Raw genomic sequence first — 20,568 nt, forward strand, 5'->3', positions numbered from 1 at the left:
GTTAATTTAGTTAAAAAAAAAAAAAAACTCGTTACAGTTATGGGGGAAAAAAATTAAATTTCTGAACGCAGAAATGATGTAAAGAAACTGAAGTCTATTCCAATATGCCCCACTCGAAATTCTCAATGCTTAAGATACGAAATTGGGAGTAACGAGGAAATGAAATGAACTTCCTAACACGAAGCCATCCTTCAGTTCAGTAAGACTGAGTCAATGGAAAGGAAAAGCACCGAGGTTTACCCCATCCGGGTCGGAATTCTTGTAAAAGGCTCCGATGGTTTCAAGAACACACGTCTGTGTCCAGGTTGACGCTCCTATGGGGTCTTCTTGGTGGAGCAGTGATGAATTTCTACAGTTCACTTCTCCTCATGAAGGTCGTGCTGTGCCTGGCAATAGTCTCCGGGGACCTTCAGAAACTCCATAAATGCGTGACCAACACCACCACAGGAAGGACTTAGTTTACTCATTAAAGACTGTGGCCTAACCATACAGCCGGTCCCGCAGCACAGGCGGCGGTGGCGTCGGCTGAAGAGGAGGGAGCTATGGCGGTCGTCGCAGAGAGAATGGCGGCGCGACTCCGAGATCCGCCGAGCGTTCGCGTCAAGAGAGCCAATCGGCGCTCCCCGAGGCGCGCCTGCGTCACAAACCCTTCCTTCTATAGTCAGCGTTGACTCTTCCTCACCAATCGCAGAAGGGGGGGCCGAGAAATAGAGCGCGACAGTGTGGGGCCCGTCCCCGGCAACGTAGGCACGGCGGCCGATGGGGAGTGAGTCGGTTGGTGTAGGGACACGGGCTGGACGTTAAGCCTCCTCGTTTCCCCGTCTCCCGCCGGGGAGGAAAGGGGGTGAGGAGGAACTTGGGGACGGGAATGGACCGAGTCAAAACCTGGGAGAGGCTGAAGAGAGTCGGAGGCGAACCGAGATAGGTGGGAAGGGAAAGGTAGTGGAAGAACCCCGTCCGTGGACTCTGCTGTAGCTTCCTCCGTGGGCTTCATGTTTTAGCCATGACATATTGCTAGGCTTTTTTTCGATTCGGTCTGACAAACTGTTTTTAAAGAACTTAAGTCTATTTACATTATTTTTATACATTATTTTGTTTTACGTTACATGTTATTGCTGTCTCTGCATCTGTTTTTCTCATTTTGTGCTATTTGACATTTGTGTATTTCTTTTTTTTAACCTTCCGATTTCTTTTAGAATAAGATTTTCCTTCTGCTAAGTTCATATTTTCTTCCCACTGTTTTGAAAATGTGTAATTGTGCTTTAAAGTTCTTAGCAGTTACAACTCTAAGTCATACAGACATACTCTCTCAGTCTTGTCCCAATCTTTGTCACCCCATGGACTGTAGCCCACCAGGCTCTGTCCGTGGTATTTCCCCGGCAAGAATGCTGGAGTGGGCTGCCATTTCCTACTCCAGGGGATCTTCCAGGGAGGGAAGGGATGGAACCAGCCTCTTTTGTGTCTCCTGCATTGGCAGGCCGATTCTTTACCACTGCGCCACCTGGGAAGCCCAGCAGTTATTATTGAGCCCAGCTCAACATATTTTAAATAATGCCGTCAAGCATTTTTTAAACCTCACTTATGACATTGTTTATAAAAATCAGGGTTTGTTTAAATTTGCCCAATATGTTAGCAGTTTATTTGCTCACTATTTCTTGCATCTCAACTCTTCTAAGAGTATTCTTATCTTACAGCATTTTGGGGCAGTTCCTTTAGTTCCTATTGTATGACCGACTTTGGTAAATATTTTATATAATCTTAAAAATATGCATTTTCTTATTGTTGAAAAATGTTTTTTATTGTCGGTAGACATGTTTTTTTAAATAAACTTTTTTTTCTATAATTCTTTTACTTTGCTTTCATTTCTGATAGTTTCACTGAGTATGCAATTCTACATTGACATTTTCTCAGACCTTTGAAGATATTCCTTGTTTTCAATTTAACTTTCTAATAGTTTTAGAATTTTCTAAAATGTATAGGCTTTCTTCACTGGCCTATATTGGGCCCATTTCTTCTTTCTTCTTCCTTCATTCTTTGCTCTTTCTTCCATCCTTCACTTCTTCTTTAATAACTGAGTCCACTACATGGAGGGGAGCAAGGTAGTTGTCTGTGAGGTAGATGAGAGATGGAGAATGCAGAAGATATTGGAGTCTGGGGAAAAGGATGAGGAGGACATTTAAGCAAGGGTGGGCTGGCAGTTGGAACCTAGTGTGGGCTGTCAGAGCTCAAGCAGGGTACAGAGGACATTGTACATACAATGGAGGAAAGCAGTGATGATTGGAGATTACATAAGGGTTTATACAGTAAGATTACATAAGAGTTTATCTAGTAATACATTGAGAATAATGGGAATTAGCCTTCTTCCTGCTCTGACAGGAGTTACAAATATGGAAAGGGAAAAAGTATAAATAGTTATAGGATTTGGGGTTGGCATTGTTTGTATCACCGTAAACTCATAATTTCAATATATATAGAATTATAGATAGGTGTGTGTGTGTGTGTGTGTGTGTGTGTGTGTGTGTGAATTCTTCAGCTTCATCTTCAGAGAGCAGAGAGGGCCTAAAGCAATGACAACCCAGTAGCAATGAGAACAACTAGCACTCAGATCATGGTTTCCTAATACCATTCTCCATTAAAAAGTCCCCTAGGGGAGATGGCTAATTCTAAAGGTAGGGCAGCAAAAATATGACTAGCCTAGAACATTTATTATGACAAAGTTATGGAAGTGTTCAAAAAATGATAGGCATATGACAAAAGGACATAGACCAAAAAATACACAGACCAAAGGAGACTAAAAATAACCTGACGACCAAATGATATATGCTATACTAGATGGAATCTTGGAACAGCAAAAGGACATTTTATGCATATCAGGGTAAAACAAGTGATATCTGAATACAGTGTGAAGTTTAATTAATGGTAGAGTACCAATGTTGATTTCTTGCTGCTGCTGCTAAGTCACTTCAGTCATGTCCAACCCTCAGCGACCCCATGGACTGCAGCCTTCCAGGCTCCTCCACATCCATGGGATTTTCCAGGTGAGAATACTGGAGTGGGGTGCCATTGCCTTCTCTGGTTGATTCCTTAGTTATAACAAATATGTCATAGAAACAGAAGATGTTAACAGTGGGGGAAACTGAGTGAAGTGTACAAGGAATTCTCTAAAATCATTCTAATTTTTTTAAATTATTTAAAAGTACAAAAAACACAGAAGCCAGCTTAAAGATCTCCCACTGATCATGATTTTTATATCAATAATAGTACTGAATTATTAGTCATTGAATAAAATAAACCATAAGTCTATATGGATATAAATAAATAGGGAGAAGAAAACACTTTACCTTAGAGTAGAATGCCAACTAGTAAATGTAGCAGCAATAGTGCAATTACAAAAATCTGTATTTAGCAACCATCATCACAATTATATATTTAGCAAAGAAACATCAATATGTGCTAAACCTAGTGAGTGAAATTTGATGAGGAATGGATATTTATTTACTTTCAAAAGTACCTATCATAAAGTATCAATTGGTTACAAAAGAAAACAACTTGATAGTGGTGAACCCAGCAGGTACCACTTATTCAAATGATCAGAGTTAACATGACCAGTAATGAGAAAGACTGAGTGGGTACCACCTGATAGAATGGTGTACAAGGAACATAGCAGCACTTCTGTGATATTCCTGAGAAAATACTTGAATTTGATCATGAGGAAAAATCATACATCCAGGTGGAAGGACTGAAATCTTCAAAAGTGTCAGCTGTGAAACTTAAGTAAAGGCTGAGGACTATTCAGGTAGAAGGAGATTAGGAAAATAATGTCAACTAAATATGTCACCATGATCACAGATTGCACCCTTTTGCTTAAAAGGACATTACTGCCTGCAAACTCAGGGGACATGGGTTCAATCCCTGTTTCAGGAAGATCCCACATGCCTCGGGGCAACTAAGCCTGTGAGCCACAACTACTGAGCCTGCATGTCACAACTCCTGAAGCCCATATGCCTAGATCCCATGCTCCACAATTGATGCTACCTGCCACGCAATGAGAAGCCTGCGTACAACAATGAGCAGTACCCTTGCACAGCAAAAGACCCAGCACAGCCAAAAGTAAAATAACTTTTTTTAATTTTAAAGGATATTACTGGAACAACTGGCAAATTTTTAATTGAGTTGGATTATATAGTAAAAATAGATGTTGATTTTCTGATTTTGGTGGCTATAATGTGGTTTTATGGGAGACTATCCAGATGTTCAAGCTGGTTTTAGAAAAGGCAGAGGAACCAGAGATCAAATTGCCAGCATCCACTGGATCATTGAAAAAGCAAGAGAGTTCCAGAAAAACATCTACTTCTGCCTTATTGACTATGCCAAAGCCTTTGACTGTGTGGATCACAATAAACTGTGGAAAATTCTTCAAGAGATGGGAATACCAGACCACCTGACCTGCCTCTTCAGAAACCTGTATGCAGGTCAGGAAGCAACAGTTAGAACTGGACATGGAACAACAGACTGGTTCCAAATAGGAAAAGGAGTCCATCAAGGCTGTATATTGTCACCCTGATTATTTAATTTATATGCAGAGTACATCATGAGACACGCTGGACTGGAAGAAGCACAAGTTGGAATCAAGATTGCCAGGAGAAATATCAATAACCTCAGATATGCAGATGATACCACCCTTATGGCAGAAACTGAAGAGGAACTAAAAAGCCTCTTGATGAAAGTGAAAGAGGAGAGTGAAAAAGTTGGCTTAAAACTCAACATTCAGAAAACTAAGATCATGGCATCTGGTCCCATCACTTCATGGCAAATAGATGGGGAAACAGTGTCAGACTTTATTTTTCTGGGCTCCAGAATCACTGTAGATGGTGATTGCAGCCATGAAATTAAAAGATGCTTACTCCTTGGAAGGAAAGTTATGACCAACCTAGATAGCATATTCAAAAACAGACATTACTTTGCCAACAAAGGTCCGTCTAGTCAAGGCTATGGTTTTTCCAGTAGTCATGTATGGATGTGAGAATTGGACTATAAAGAAAGCTGAGTGCCGAAGAATTGATGCTTTTGAACTGTGGTGTTGGAGAAGACTCTTGAGAGTCCCTTGGACTGCAAGGAAGTCCAACCAGTCCATTCTAAAGGAGATCAGTCCTGGGTGTTCATTGAAAGGAATGATGCTAAAGCTGAAACTCCAACACTTTGGCTACCTCATGCGAAGAGTTGACTCATTGGAAAAGATTCTGATGCTGGGAGGGATTGGGGGCAGGAGGAGAAGGACAACAGAGGATGAGATGGCTGGATGGCATCACCGACTCGATGGACATGAGTTTGAGTAAACTCTGGGAGTTGGTGGTGGACAGGGAGGCCTGGCGTGCTGCGATTCACGTGGTTGCAAAGAGTCAGACACGACTGAGCAACTGAACTGAACTGAACTGATCCTTATTTGTAAGGCATTATGCTCTAAAGTATTTAGAAGTGGTAAGGGATATGTCATCAACTTACCCTTATTTAGTTCTGGGGGTGGGAGGGGGGTATTTTTACCATTCTTGAATCCTTGTAAGCTTGAAATTATTTGAAAAATTTTAAATGTATCTCTAGCATTAATTTAAAAGGTCCAAGTCATAGGTAACCCACCAGCTGATGCTTGCTTCTCTGAATTCTTGCTCCCACTTTGTGTCTGCCTCTAGAGATGTTTTTTGCAGCTTTATATTTTTTTAAGATTTTTAAAATATTGGGGGAGGGTGGAATGAATTGGGAGATTATGATTGACATACACACTGCTGCTGCTGCTAAGTCGCTTCAGTCGTGTCCAACTCTGTGCAACCCCATAGACAGTAGCCCACCAGACTCCCCCATCCCTAGGATTCTCCAGGCAAGAACACTGGAGTGGGTTGCCATTTCCTTCTCCAGACATACACAGTACCATATGTAAAATAGATAGCTAGTGGAAACCTGTGGTATAGCACAGGAGCTCAACTCTGAGCTCTGTGATGACCTAGAGGGGTGGGGTGGGGCGGGGGCAGGGAGGGAGGGGTATATGTATAAATATAGCTGATTCACTTTGCTGTACAACAGAAATTAACACATTGTACAGCAATTATATTCCAAAAATAAAAATATCATAGCTGGCATTGTTAGGTATTTCGTAGCTTCTTCTGGCCATAATTCTAGGATATGGCAGACTGGCAGTTGTCCAATAGGATCTATTTCCCCTATATTTAGTACTAACATTCCCTGAGTACTTCACTACACATGGCCACCAAGCTGGAGACTTCATTCTCCAAGATCCCTTGCAGCATGGTGTAGCCATGTGATTAAATTTTGGCCAATGGGACATGGACAGAAATAATGGTACCACTTCCAGGTTATACTCCTTAAAAAAAAAAAAAAATTGCACACTGGCTACCTTGCCCTTTTCTTCCAACTTGCTAGTTAGGAGATGCTACCAGAAACAGTTGCCTTGACCAGTGGTGGAAACCACAGGAGAATCTGGTAGAACCACCTTACTGTCTTGGACTATGTACTCCTAGACTGTTTCCTGAAAAAATGGTTAAGCTACTTATTATGGTGGTTAAGCTACTAGTATTTAATCTTTGTTAAGGTGCTATCCTAACTAATAAAATTTAAATGAAAGGACTGACATACCACCTGGTTTGAGAGAAAGGTGAAAGGAAGAAGAATAGAGACTCAAAACCAAAATAAAACACTTCTGGTGCTGGCCAAGATGGAGTAAGCACACCTCAGGGTTTCTCTTTGACTGTAACTGAACAGAATATAGAAAGCAAGTAGGACTCTAAAAAGCAAACAATAGCAGGGGGATTATATAAGCTAGTCAAAACCTGAAGAATGATTAGTATAGTGATGAATTTACTGGTGAATTTATTCCTCTTCTGGTTTGCCCTGAGGACAATCTAAGATCCAGTTGACACACAGAGCATAAACTCAAGAGAAGTCCCCTCTTCTGGCCAGAGATACAGGAAAAGGGTTCCCTGTGAACTAGAGTGTAAAGGGAAGGCCCTTTTTGTCCTTCTCCCCCACCCCGGCATGCGCCAAGACCAGCCACAGTCATGAACTGCAGTGATGGTGGCAGCGTTCCAAGTACCGGAGACGCTGACAGCCTGTCTTCCTGGCCAGGGGAAGCAGGAAAAGGCACCCCACGGTCAGAAGAGTGTGGGACGAATCTCTGTCGTTTGTTTCTGTCTTGTCACTTACTGCTCTTCTTCTGGTTTGCCCTGGTTTCCTAAAGCTCCAAGAAAAACTCTGGCTTTACAGACAGAGGACTAGAAATAAGACACTGGAGAACATTAAAGAAATTCCAGAGAGGAGAAAGCTGGGAAAGAAATCCCTTAATTCTGTGTGTGAATCGACACAAGTCTCAGGTTTACTCCTAAGCCACACATGTGAAAAACAGACCCAAAGAAACACAGGCTTTGAGAATTACGGAAAAGCCAGGCAGAGCCCTTGCAGTCAGGTCTGATTGACAGGGAAAGCTTTTGGAAGAGATGAGGCTGACTCTTCTACCCACAGATGAGATAGAACTTGCACTCTGAATGTCAAGATTTTGCTTGCTCAAAAAAAAAGTCAATATCCTACAATGGATCTTAACTAGGTGGCCACTTTCTTAAAGTTCCTTAGGAGAAGGCAGTCTGGTTACCAGACAGGACCTAAGCATTTCTCAGTCTCCTGGTTGAATACCATTATAATACAATCTCAACCACTAATGAATTCGAGCCAACTACGAAGTACTATGAGAGGGAAGAATTCAATTAAAACTATGTTTATCAAACTGAAAATTATCTATTTACACTAGCAGACTGTTAAATCAGCTCTGTTCAATCTAATCAGAAATGTTTAATGAAATAAAATAGAAATTATCAGAATCCATTGCAGATAGGTGGGGTAAGTAGAGCCCTGTAAAACTTTTGTCTCATTACGTGTGTGCACAAGTTCTGTGTTTCAATATGAAGTGTATTTCTTTTACTGAATCTTACTCAAAACATTTTGAAAACTACTGGAGTGTTTTTAACAGCCATTCCAATTTCATCGCACTATTTTTACATAGGGTCAAAGAGGAAGGCAAAAATGGGCACAGTTCCCTAGAACTGACAGGGCATTTTCAAAAGCAAAGTCCTTCACTTTGCTCACTTTTGATAGTTTGAGCTTGTAAATAACATTGAAATAAAGCTGTTTAGAGTAAGAGTTCTTAACCTGTGGCCCAGGTGTTCTAGGATACCCCTAATCACATACAACATGTTGTATATGAAAATGTGCATATTTTTAGGAAAGAGTACATACATATTTTCCATCAGATTCTCAAAAGATTCCCGACTGTCCAAAACATTAAAAACCACTGAAATTGGAACTCCTTTGATACATTAAGCTGGTCTGGCAGTACCATAGCTCCAGAAATGACAGAACTTGAAGACAGTAATTCAAATTGATTTAGAAAAGACATTCTCATTGAGTCTGGCCTAATAGCAGGATTGAACTAAAACAATATTAGCAGTTAAGATCAGTGAACAAGGTACCAAATTAGGAAAACTTGCTCCAAAAAAAAAAAAAAAAAGACTGTGCCTTCTTTTTTTGTATGAAATCAGCTGTTTTAATTCAGGACTATAATAACATTTGATTCTTAGAGACACAGATACAGAGAATGGACTTGTGGACACAGTAATGGAAGGAGAGGGTAGGAAGAATTGAGAGAGTAATATTGAAATAGATACACTGCCGTGTGTAAAACAGCTAGTGGGAAGCTGCTGTATGACACAGGGAGCCCAGCCTAGTGCTCTGTGATGACCCTAGGGGTGACCTGGGGAGGGAGGCCCTCGAGAGAGGGGATATAGTATACTTACGGCTGATTCACGTTGTTGTATGGCACAAACCAATACAACATTGTAAAGCAATTATCCTCCAAATAAAAATTTTTTAAAGTTCATGAACATCAAAAAAATTTGTTCTTAAAATGAATGAATGTTTTTTTTTTTTTTTAATTAGCTTTTATAACCTAGCTCACATAACCACTTCTCCACCTTAGTCTCAACAGACAGGAGCACAGGCCTTGACATCTGTTGCCATGACTCCTTGTCAGTCTTTACCTAGCTATTTCCCATTTCTCCTTAAAAACTCAGCCCAGGCCTCATCTCTCTCAAAAGCTTTCCCTGTCAAGCTAACCAGCCTCAAGGGCTTGACCTTGCTTTTCCAAAACAAGCAATGCACAGCACTATTAGGTATCTGCTTTGTTACAGAGAGATTTTCCAAGTCACATCTCTGCATTACACCGTGAGTGCTCCCAAGGCAGGCAAGGACTGAAGAGGTCTTAATCTCCAGGTCACTAGCTTGGTGCTTGACACAGACTGAGAGTCAGTACTGCTACCCAGGGTAACACATTGTAAGTTCAGGGATTTCCCTGGTGGTCCAGTGGCTAAGACACACATTCCCAATGCAGGGGGTCCCGGTTCGGTCCCTGGTCAGGGAACTAGATCCCATGGTTCACAACTAGAAGATCCTGTGTACTGCAACATAGACCTGATGCAGTCAAAATAAATAAATACTTAAAAAAATAAATTACAAGTTCAGTTCCTACAGTAAAAATACCTATAAATCTTTTCACCCAAACATATCAACATTGCCTAAAGTCTTTTTTTCTTTAACAAGGCAGTCTCTCTCTCTATAGATATATATTCATACAATGCTATTATAGGAATTTATTATTTATTAGAGACAGAGAAGTACTCCAAGGGTGTGGCAGGGATGGGTTTTTCAAGCAAGTCAAGCAGTCCTGGGGCCAGGCTATTGTTTCAAATATTGGGGATGATGGAACCCCCATGGAGGGGTCTTCTGGGGAAATGGAAGGAAGAGGTTAATACAGGATGCGGGAGGGGAGAGCTTCAGACAGTTTCAGTCACCAGAGAGCATACTTGTTTCAACAGAAAAAGATAACGTAAGCAACAAAATTTGCCCAATATCAATTTAAGTAAATACTTTCCCAATTATTCAAGGCTCAAAACATTCCTATTTTGTATTTGGAGTAGGGCAAACAATGTTCTAGATTGTTGTTTAGTCAGTTATGTCTGACTCTTTGTGACCCATGGACTGTATCTTGCCAGGCTCTTCTGTCCATGGGATTTCTCAGGCAAGAACACTGGACTGGGTTGCCATTTCCTCCTCCAGGGGCTCTTCCTGACCCAGGGGATCAAACCCATGTCTCCTATGTTGGCAGGTGGATTCTTTACCACTGAGCCACCAGGGAAGCACAATGTTCTGTGTCTCCCCACGTTTCTTTCTAAGAAAAACGTTGCAGGCAGAAAGCAGAGTGTCTAAGGGACTTTCTGCCTAGCTTTTACATATCAGAAATCCAGACATCGCTCTGCTTTGTTCATTGTTTCACCTGAAGTGGTAGGACAGGACAGGGAGAAGAAAGCCAAAGGGTAAAGATAAGTGAAAAAAATTTGGTTAAGAACACATAAACCATAGGAGGTGAAAGGGAGGTTCAAGAAGGACGGGACATATGTATACCTATGGCTGATTCTTGTTGATATTTGGCAGAAACTAACACAATATTGTGAAGCAATTACCCTCCAATTAAAAGCAAGCAAATTTTAATTTTTTAAAAAAGAAAATATTTTTTAAAAAGAGCACATAAACCTTAACTGAAAATCAGTCCCTCAACACGAAGCTCTTCCTCACCCATAGCACGTACAGCTTAAGAATGGATGCCAGGTACACACGGAACCTAGACAAATGGTACTGATGAACCTATTTGCAGGGCAGGAGCAGAGATGCAGACATAGAGAACAGACACAGGGAGGGTAAGAGAGGGTGGGATGAACTGAGACAGTAGCATTGACAAATATATACTACTATGTGTAAAACAGACAGCTAGCGGGAAGCTGCTCTATAGCACAGGGAGCTCAGCTCGGGGCTCTGTGATGACCTAGAGGGGTGGGATGGGGATGTGGGACGGAGGGAGGCTCAAGAGCGAGGGGACATATACATACATATGTGTGTGTCTGATAACACTTTGTGTTAGTAGAAACTAACACAATTGTAAAGCAATTATACTCCAATAAAAAAAGATTGGATGCAATGAGAGAAGAAAGTGGACCCTGGCAAGCCAGCCAGGCTCCCCTCACAGTATTCACTTATCCAAACAATAAACCTACAGTCAGTAGTGGTGCAGAAACGGGCAGAATGGTGGAATGGTTGGCCAGAAGCTCACCAAGGGAAAAATATCCCTGAGATCCCAACAAGTCCCAGGTGTGTCATCAACTAGAAAACTCCAGAAGCATTGCTATGACCGCCTGAGGCAAATAGCCTGACCTACCTTTGGGAGGTTCACACATTTCCAGCCTTGGGAAAAATCTAGGGCTGGGGGAGGCGTGGTATGATTCACCATCACTTTCTGCACAGTCAAAAGTCGTACAAAGTATTTATTATGACACTCTTCATTATAGGTGAAGAAAAATAAAGGTTCCTAAACAAAGTCACAGAGCGGGTGGTGGGTTGGGTCAGCACCCCCCTCTCAAACACAGTGAAGCAGGGTTCCACTTCCCAGTCCAGGCTCCTTGGTGGCCTGGGGAGGGATGGGAGGGAGACGGGCAGGGAGAAGCCGTCTATAGGAATCCAATCTACTCCAAAAAGCACCAGAATGGCACAGTAATTTTTTTTTTTTTTTTTTTCCTCTAAAGTAAAAACATGAAGTTTCACCACCACCCTTTAAAAAAAAAAAAGAAAAAGACTTTCCCCAGGAGACGCAGGCCCGGACTCCGGGTTTTATACGAACAGCCGGGAGCCGTGCATGTACTTGTTGAGGGGCCACAGGTTGCTCTCGCCCCTGTTGGACGTGCGCCTCTGGCACTGCTTGCAGCGCCGGTACTTCTCACATTGGTCCAGCAGGAAGAGCTTGTCGGAGGCCCTGCAGAGACGGAAGAAGAGCGGTCATCGGCCAGCACCCCCTGAGTCCTTGCTGCGTGCCTCGCCTGGAAGCTGGAGCCAGGACGGCGTGCAGGAGCAGCGCCGGGTCCCTGCCCTCCAGGAGCTTCCGGTCCATCCGTGATCCCCTGCGCCGCCACCTGCTGGTCACCCCAGGAAAGGCATGTCCTGTGTCTCCTTCCGGGTCAATAACAGGCTCTGAGTGGTACCTTCCTGTCTGCCCCCAAGTCTTCTCCCCTCACCCAACCTAAACCCTCAGCGCACACAAGACCTGCCCAGAGTCACACAGTCAGCGGCAATGGGAAAACTCCAGAGGTTTGGTGTTTGCTGCTTGGCCCTGTGTGGGGCCTTCACCTGTCGGGCTTCCTAGGAGACAGCTTTTGAGAGAAGATCAAGCCATTGAGCTGCTGGTTATCAGCAAACAGTGAAGACAGGGAAGACTAGATTTCAGTGAAAAGACCCAGAGGGCCAGGAGCCTCTGGTGAGTGGAGGGCAGGAGAGAAAGTGGAGACAGAGAAAGAGGACAAAAGCAGTTGAAAGCAGAGATGAAGGGATGGCAATGGCTGCTTTTCCACTTCAGCCATTTTCCTCTATGATGCAGGACAGTCTCCATGGTGTTCTCCCCTACCCTATCAAAATTCCTGTACAGGTGGGATTCTATAAAAAAACACATCAGTGATAATCCTCCAAGGGGAAAAAAAAGACGGCCTTGTCAATGGGCAGGGGAGACCTACCTGGCTTCCTTTGGGGATAGGAAGGAGTATCACAAGCTAACTGCATAGAAAGTGAAAGTCGCTCAGTAGTGTCCAACTCTTTTCAACCCCGTGGATTATACAGTCCATGGAATTCTCCAGGCCAAAATACTGCAGTGGATAGCCATTCCCTTCTCTAGGGGATCTTCCCGACTCAGGAATCGAACCGGGGTCTTTTGCATTGCAGGTGGATTGTTTACCAACTGAGCTATCAGGGAAGCCAACTGCATACACATGAACCTTAATTTTGCTTTTACTTTGTTTTCTTTTTAACACCAACCAATTCCTCCTCCCTGTCTGCCGTTCACTTGAGTCCCTGCCCACAGCTTGCCCTACGTCTTCAGGTGAGAGGTCCATTTTGCTGTGGCCATGGAGCAGTCAGGCCATCCTGCCACTCAAGCGTGTGTTATGTCGCTATCCTTTATCGCAACATTAGCCAAGCCTTCTTCCAAAATCCAACTAAAATCTCCCTGACACTAATTAATCTTATTGCCTTTTACCTGCTTTTTCACATTAAGACAATGGTTTAAAATATCCAACTTCCCTTTCTCTTCCTCTTCTCTAGGCCAAACAACCCCACTTCTCTAGGCCAAACAACCCCACTTCTTTGAAATCTGTTTTCCACATCATCCCTCATACTTTCATTGTCACAAAATATGGGTTCTGCCCATTAGAAAGATAGGTGAGGAATGCCTTAAAATCTAAAAGGAAAAGGTTAGTTACAAATCAAGATCCACTGTAACAATTTTTTATGATAAAACATTGTTAATAATTAGCAATTGAATGTTACTTTGGTATTTTCAGGTTTTTGTAATGTTTGATTGTATAGACTTTGTTTCTTCAAGTTTTTAATATTCTATGAAATTGTACCTTACATGTGTAAAGCATTTTCAATTTTTAAAGTATAATGATTTTCTATCTCTTTATTTGATCCCCCAAATTCCTGTGTTAGCCAAGCCAGGCCAATGTTTAATTTCCCCACCTTAGAAATAAGAAAAAATAAGGCAAAAAGTATTAGCTGCCTCTCCAAAGTTAGTGTTAATTCTTAAAAACATCTGAATTCCCTGACTCTAGATTGTAAATAGATAGCAGGGGAGAGAGAGCGGGAATATAATACATTTCAGGAAGGTGTTCTTGGTTGGGCATCTCACTTTTCTGATTGCCAGTCTTAACCAAAGCCCCATGACTCTGTTCTTATGAGATCATTCCATAAACCTAACATGCATTCAGGCAGAAACACTCTATTTCTAATTCCTATTTCCAGCTAATTATTTCCAAAGAGAATTTCCACACTCTTTCCCTCTCCCCAGGCCTTCCTAGCCTCCACAAAAAGAAAACAAACCTATTACACAGAGGCAAAGATCAGCACAGAGGTGGCAAACATATAGCATACAACACAGCAGTCGCCGTCCCAGGTCACAGCAGTATTTCCCACTGAACCCAGAATTCTTTCCTCCTCTCTAAGCTCTCTAGGCAGTCAATGCTAATAAACTGAAGTTGACACTTAAAACCTATCTGTCATCCCAGGGTTAGTAGGAACTAAACAAGATGCAGAAGGGATTTGCTTTGCAAATAAAACTTCAGGTGCAATCAGGTATTACCGCTCAAAAGCCTTCTCCTCCAAGTCTCGATGCTTCTTCATGACAGCACTCCTTTCCCAATTGTCCTGTAAGCTTTGGTTGATTCTGTTCACTCGCTCAAGCTCAGCATTTCTGTCTGCCAAGTGCCTAGAGAGAACAGAATAGTCTGATTCCATTTGTAATACTGGGAAAGGCAGCAGCCTTAGGAGCCCCATTCCTTTTATTCTAAGTTAAACAGGAAACATCCTGGTTTTGTTCCCCACCCTTTGAAACAGACTAAGAGACATGAACACTGTAAAAACATGGTGAAACTCCTGCAAATAATTTATGGATCTAAGGCTTTTCATCATCAATCTGGGTTTAAATTAGTAGTATTAAAACCTCCTTCCAATTAAATTCAGCTTTTAAAGCCATCTATTTCCTTTGAGGCTAATTTAGCTGATCTGAAGATTCATCTCACATGGTTTCCCATACTTTGTTTCTTTCCTTTTAGTCCAGACTCTCAGTAGCCGGCCCACCAGTTCTTCCAGGAGTTTTACAAGACAATGTAGACAGGCATACAAATGAATGGTTAGAAAGGTGGGGGCGGGGGGGTGGGGGTGGGGGTTGCGGTGTGGCGGGGACAAATGACTAGGCAAAAGAAAGTGAATGGAGAATGTATCCAACATTGTGAAGAAGGTTTAAAAAACAAAAGTGTTTGAGGGTCACGTCATCAAAGAAATGACTGCAGTATAATATCTCCCTTCAAGTAGAGTGTTCCAGCATTCCCAATGTTGTTTCTACCTCTGATCTCCAAACACATACTCACGGCTGTTGTGAATCACCCTAAACTGGCCTCAATATAAATGTGTCTCTTTCTTGCCAAGCTAAAACTCTTACAGTCAGTTCTCATTAAATTCTGGAAGGGACTTCACTGAATGTGACCCTTGATTCAGCCTGCTGCTCTGAAGACTCTTGTGTTACTGGTACCAACCACCACTAGGTGTCAGGACCCGCCGATAAAAACCTGTCACGTGCTCTGTGCTGGTTCACTTCTAAAATAGCACGGCCACATTATCCTCTAACAAGCCTTGATTCAATAGCTACTGTGTGGTCATTATGGAGATTAAGTAGGATAACGTACAGAAAGTGCCAATTCCTATCACACAATGGGAGTTCAATGACTGAATGGTACCTATTATATACATTTTTCATAACATTTTTTATCTTTTCAGTTTTTTAAATTGTAGTAAAAAAAAACAACACATAAAATTGACTTTCTTAACCATTTCTAAACATACAGATATATGGTGTTAAGTATATCCCCACTGTCGTGCAATCAGTGGGAATATATCTAACATAAATAAAATATCTTTTTTCACCTTGCAAAATTGAAATTCTAAACCCATTAAACAACTCCCTACTTTTCCCTCCCCCAACCTGTCAACTACCCTTCTACTTTGTTTCCATGAATTAGACTACTCTAATTACTACTCTAATTACCTTATGTAAATTAACTCGTACAGTGTCTTTTTTTGTGTGGCTGGTTTATTTCACTTAACATAGTGTCCTCAAGGTTCATCCACATTGTTGCATGTGTCAGAACTTTCTTTATAAGGCTGCATAATAGTCCATGTATGTGTGTGCCACACTTTATTTATCCATTCATCTGTGATTGGATATTTGGGTTGCTATTCCTTGACTATCATAAATAATGCTGCTATGAACATAAGTGTACAAATATCTCTGAAAGAGTATGCTTTCAAATATTTTGGTTATGTACACAGAAGTGGAATTGTGGAATCATACAGTTCCAGAAAAACATCTATTTCTGCTTTATTGACTATGCCAAAGCCTTTGACTGTGTGGATCACAATAAATTGTGGAATATTCTGAAAGAGATGGGAATACCAGACCACCTGACCTGTCTCTTGAGAAACCTGTATGCAGGTCAGGAGGCAACAGTTAGAACTGAACATGGAACAACAGACTGGTTCCAAATAGGAAAAGGAGTACGTCAAGGCTATATATTGTCACCCTGCTTATTTAACTTATATGCAGAGTACATCAAGAGAAATGCTGGGCTGGATGAAGCACAAGCTAGAATCAAGATTGCCAGGAGAAATATCAATAACCTCAGATATGCAGATGACACCATCCTATGGCAGAAAGTGAGGAAGAACTAAAGAGCCTCTTGACGGAAGTGAAAGAGGAGAGTGAAAAAGTTGGCTTAAAGCTCAACATTCAGAAAACGAAGATCATGGCATCTGGTCCCATCACTTCATGGGAAATAGATGGGGAAACAGTGGCAGACTTTATTTTTTTGGGCTCCAAAATCAGTGCAGATGGTGATTGCAGCCATGAAATTAAAAGACGCTTACTCCTTGGAAGAAAAGTTATGACCAACCTAGACAGCATATTAAAAAGCAGAGACATTACTTTGCCAACATAGGTCCATCTAGTTAAGGCTATGGTTTTTCCAGTGGTCATGTATGGATGTGAGAGTTGGACTGTGAAGAAAGCTGAGCACTGAAGAATTGATGCTTTTGAACTGTGGTGTTGGAGCAGACTCTTGAGGGGTCCTTGGACTGCAAGGAGATCCAACCAGTCCATTCTAAAGGAGATCAGTCCTGGGTGTTCTTTGGAAGGAATGATGCTAAAGCTGAAACTCCAGTACTCTGGCCACCTCATGCGAAGAGATGACTTATTTGAAAAAACCCTGATGCTGGGAAAGATTGAAGGCAGGAGAAGGGGATGGATGACAGAGGATGAGATGGCTGGATGGCATCACCGACTCGATGGATGTGAGTCTGAGTGAACTCCGGGAGTTGGTGATGGACAGGGAGGCCTGGCATGCTGTAGTCCATGGGGTGCCAAAGAGTCAGACACGACTGAGTAACTGAACTGAACTGAACAGTGATTCTAATTTTTTTTGAGAAACCACCACTGTTTGCCATAGTGGTTGTACCAATTTACATTCCCACTAACAGCAACACCAATTTTAGGAATTTATCCAATAGAAACAAAACAACCAGTATAAGATATATAAGAAAAGTGTTTAATGCCAAATTGGTGTAGTGGCAAAATACCTGGGAATAAAGTGAATGTTCATCAATGGTGCAAAAGTTAAACTATATAAACCATATTATATATTATAGATAATATGCTGTTATTAAAGAAAAATGAATTTTTTTATATATGTACTGACCTAAATACAAATTAATGGCACATTATTAGGTTAAAGAAAGGTTGGGTTGTAGAGTAATATATAAGATCTCACACACCTTATTTTCATTTGCAAAATGGAAGGAAAATATATATATGTGTACATTTTTTAACGCATTTGTAAAAGAAATAGGAAAAAATGTAGAAAGCTAATGACTGCAGCCATGAAATTAAGAGATGCTTACTCCTTGGAAGAAAAGTTATGACCAACCTAGATAGCATATTAAAAAGCAGAGACATTACTATGCCAACAAAGGTCCATCTAGTCAAGGCTATGGTTTTTCCAGTGGTCATGTATGGATGTGAGAGTTGGACTGTGAAGAAAGCTGAGCACCGAAGAATTGATGCTTTTGAACTGTGGTGTTGGAGCAGACTATTGAGAGTCCCTTGGACTGCAAGGAGATCCAACCAGTCCACTCTAAAGGAGATCAGTCTTGAGTGTTCTTTGGAAGGAATGATGCTAAAGCTGAAACTCCAGTACTTTGGCCACCTCATGCAAAGAGTTGACTCATTGGAAAAGTCTCTGATGCTGGGAGGCATTGGGGGCAGGAGGAGAAGGGGACGACAGAGGATGAGATGGCTGGATGATATCACCGACTCGATGGACGTGAGTTTGAGTAAACTCCGGGAGTTGGTAATGGACAGGGAGGCCTGGTGTGCTGTGATTCGTGGGGTCGCAAAGAGTCGGACATGACTGAGCGACTGAACTGAACTGAACTGAATCTTAACATAGACTACTTGGTAAGAGAGATTATCAGCCTTTTTAAAAAAAATCTCTCCACCCATTGATAATTTTAGTGAGCATGAGTTGTTATATTTTTTAAAAACAAAAACAGGAAAGTTTAAAGAAAAAAATGTAAAACAAGTAAAATTACGTCAGCAGGCATCTTTGGATCACACGGACTAAATCATTTCTCTCTGAAAGAAAGTGACTTTCTATTTGCCACAGGAAGACCTAAATTCACATCTTGAGATGGGCTGAAGGTGGGCCAGTTGGAAAAGAAAAGAGAAGTGAGAGAGACTGGAATAATTAGTAAAGGATATAGAAACAGAAGACAAGGACCTGGCCCATACAGAAAAGGAAGTTTATGATCAGAGCTCCAACAAAAGAGATAACCAAGTAAAGACCACAGTCGTGTTTGCTCAGAGCTCTGATTTCCAGAATGTTCTCACCTTCAGCACCCCTGCACCAGCAAACATCAGCACAGCTTACTATATGCACAGTTCTCTGCAGAAGGGATTTAGTGGAGGTTGAGAAAGGATCTGAGTTTCATATCTTTGTGTCCACTTGAGCAGGACGGCACATTTGTGACTCACCTATGGACAATGCTGGGGTGGACAACTCTTTTCAGACATTGTCCTGAACAGGGAAAGAAAACTATGGACAGTTAACTTGAGGGAGAAGTAGGATCAAGAAAGTTTGTTTGAGACTTTGTCGCTATTGTTTAGTCTCTAAGTTGTGCCCGATTCTTTGCGACTCCATGGAACTGTAGCCCGCCAAGCTCCTCTGTCCATGGGATTTCCCAGGCAAAAATACTGGAGTGGGTAGCCCATTGCCTTCTCCAGGGGATCTTTCTGACCCAGGGATCGAACCTGTGTCTCCTGTATTGGCAGGTGGATTTTGTACCACTGAGCCACCTGGAAACCGCAACCAAGGAATACATAGTTCCAAAGGGACATCCTTCTGAACCAAACCTGCAGAACCTAGATGTCACCCGTGAACTTAGCTGCCCAATGCAATCACCAGAAAGCTTTTAAAACTATGAAATGCTGAGTACTTCAATTAAAAAAAAAAAAGGAGGTTAAAGAGTATTTTTAAAACTCTACAGTAAGAAAGCAAACAACACAAAATAGTAAATATAGCAAATAAATAATGTGATAAGAATTGGTATGAGACTCGAACAGATACTTCTCCAAACTTATGGTTACCAAAAGGGAAAGGGAGTAGGGGAGGGGTAAATTAGGAGTTTGGGATTAACAGATACAAACTACTATATATAAAATAGATAAGCAGTAAGAGAACTGTAGTCAGCATCTTATAATAAACCATAATGGAAAAGAGTATGAAAAAGATAATGCATTTGGAATTCATTATCGGTTATCTTACATCATTATATAATATGTATGCTTATTAATATTCCTTTTAAATGGGTCTGTTTTCGATGCACGATACTGGATGCTTGGGGCTGGTGCACTGGGACAACCCAGAGGGATGGTACGGGGAGGGAGGAAGGAGGAGGGTTCAGGATGGGGAGCGCGTGTATACCTGTGGCAGATTCATGTTGATATATGGCAAAACAATATTGTAAATTTAAAAAAATAAAATAAAATAAAAATAAATAAATGGCTCTGTTATTAATCTAAAAGCTTTTGTCCATAGGTTGAGTTGTAGGGATGAAACGAGATAAAGCATATAATAAGCATAGAACAATATTTTGCGCATGGTAACTCTTCAGCATGTTCCCTGTTATGACTGCTTCTCTGGAGGGCAGGAGAGGAGGAGGAGAGGAAAGCGCCAGGGGTCTCACTCTTGGTGTGTCCTCTGCAGCATTAGCAAATCCCGCTTTTGATCCACCAGCTGGTGCAGGATGGCTCTCCTCTTGTGGTTAGCTGCGGCCTCCATCTGATGCTTCATGTAGTTCTGGTCTCTCTTTCGCTTTTCCACCATCATCTCACCCTCATTCTTACCAAAGATGGGCTTAGAAGAGTCTGGCTCAAACACAGGCAGCTGAGGGCATCTGTTCTTTATCTGAGGCAGGGACACACAGAATGCAGATTATGGTTATACCAGGGACTAGACGTCAGGCACAGGCCGTGGCATGGCAAAAACCAGCACCTGGGCGGGAGGAACAAGGGCCTCAAAAAACACCAAATGGATAACACAGAAGGGCATTCATAACATTACAGGATTCACACATGTTTAGAATGCTATGGAAACACTGCACACCTTTTTAGGGGAGGGTGGGGATTCCAGCATTTCTATTTTTTCCGTAAACAAAGTAGGAAAAATAACAAAGGAATAAAACTGCAAAAGTAGTTAATTGGTAGAACACACACACACAAAATCTGGATAGGAGGAGAAGCTTATTTACAACAAGAAA

At 41.7% G+C, this 20,568-nt stretch overlaps 1 protein-coding gene across 2 annotated transcripts in view; it reads right to left on the bottom strand.

Annotated features, from left to right (window-relative positions):
- Positions 1 to 11,411: 11,411 nt before the first annotated feature.
- Positions 11,412 to 20,568, bottom strand: part of CCDC81 (coiled-coil domain containing 81) — a 42,315-nt gene continuing 33,158 nt past the window's right edge. For both annotated transcript variants that reach the window (XM_061406028.1, XM_061406027.1), the window contains 3 exons: positions 19,996 to 20,216; positions 14,285 to 14,410; positions 11,412 to 11,914 (listed from right to left, as the gene is read on the bottom strand). In XM_061406028.1, the coding sequence (XP_061262012.1) occupies positions 11,773 to 11,914; positions 14,285 to 14,410; positions 19,996 to 20,216 (489 nt within the window). In that variant the 3' untranslated portion in view covers positions 11,412 to 11,772. The remainder of the gene's footprint in view (positions 11,915 to 14,284; positions 14,411 to 19,995; positions 20,217 to 20,568) is intronic.

Source organism: Bos javanicus, chromosome 29 (genome assembly GCF_032452875.1).
Source record: "Bos javanicus breed banteng chromosome 29, ARS-OSU_banteng_1.0, whole genome shotgun sequence".
NCBI lineage: Eukaryota > Metazoa > Chordata > Mammalia > Artiodactyla > Bovidae > Bos > Bos javanicus.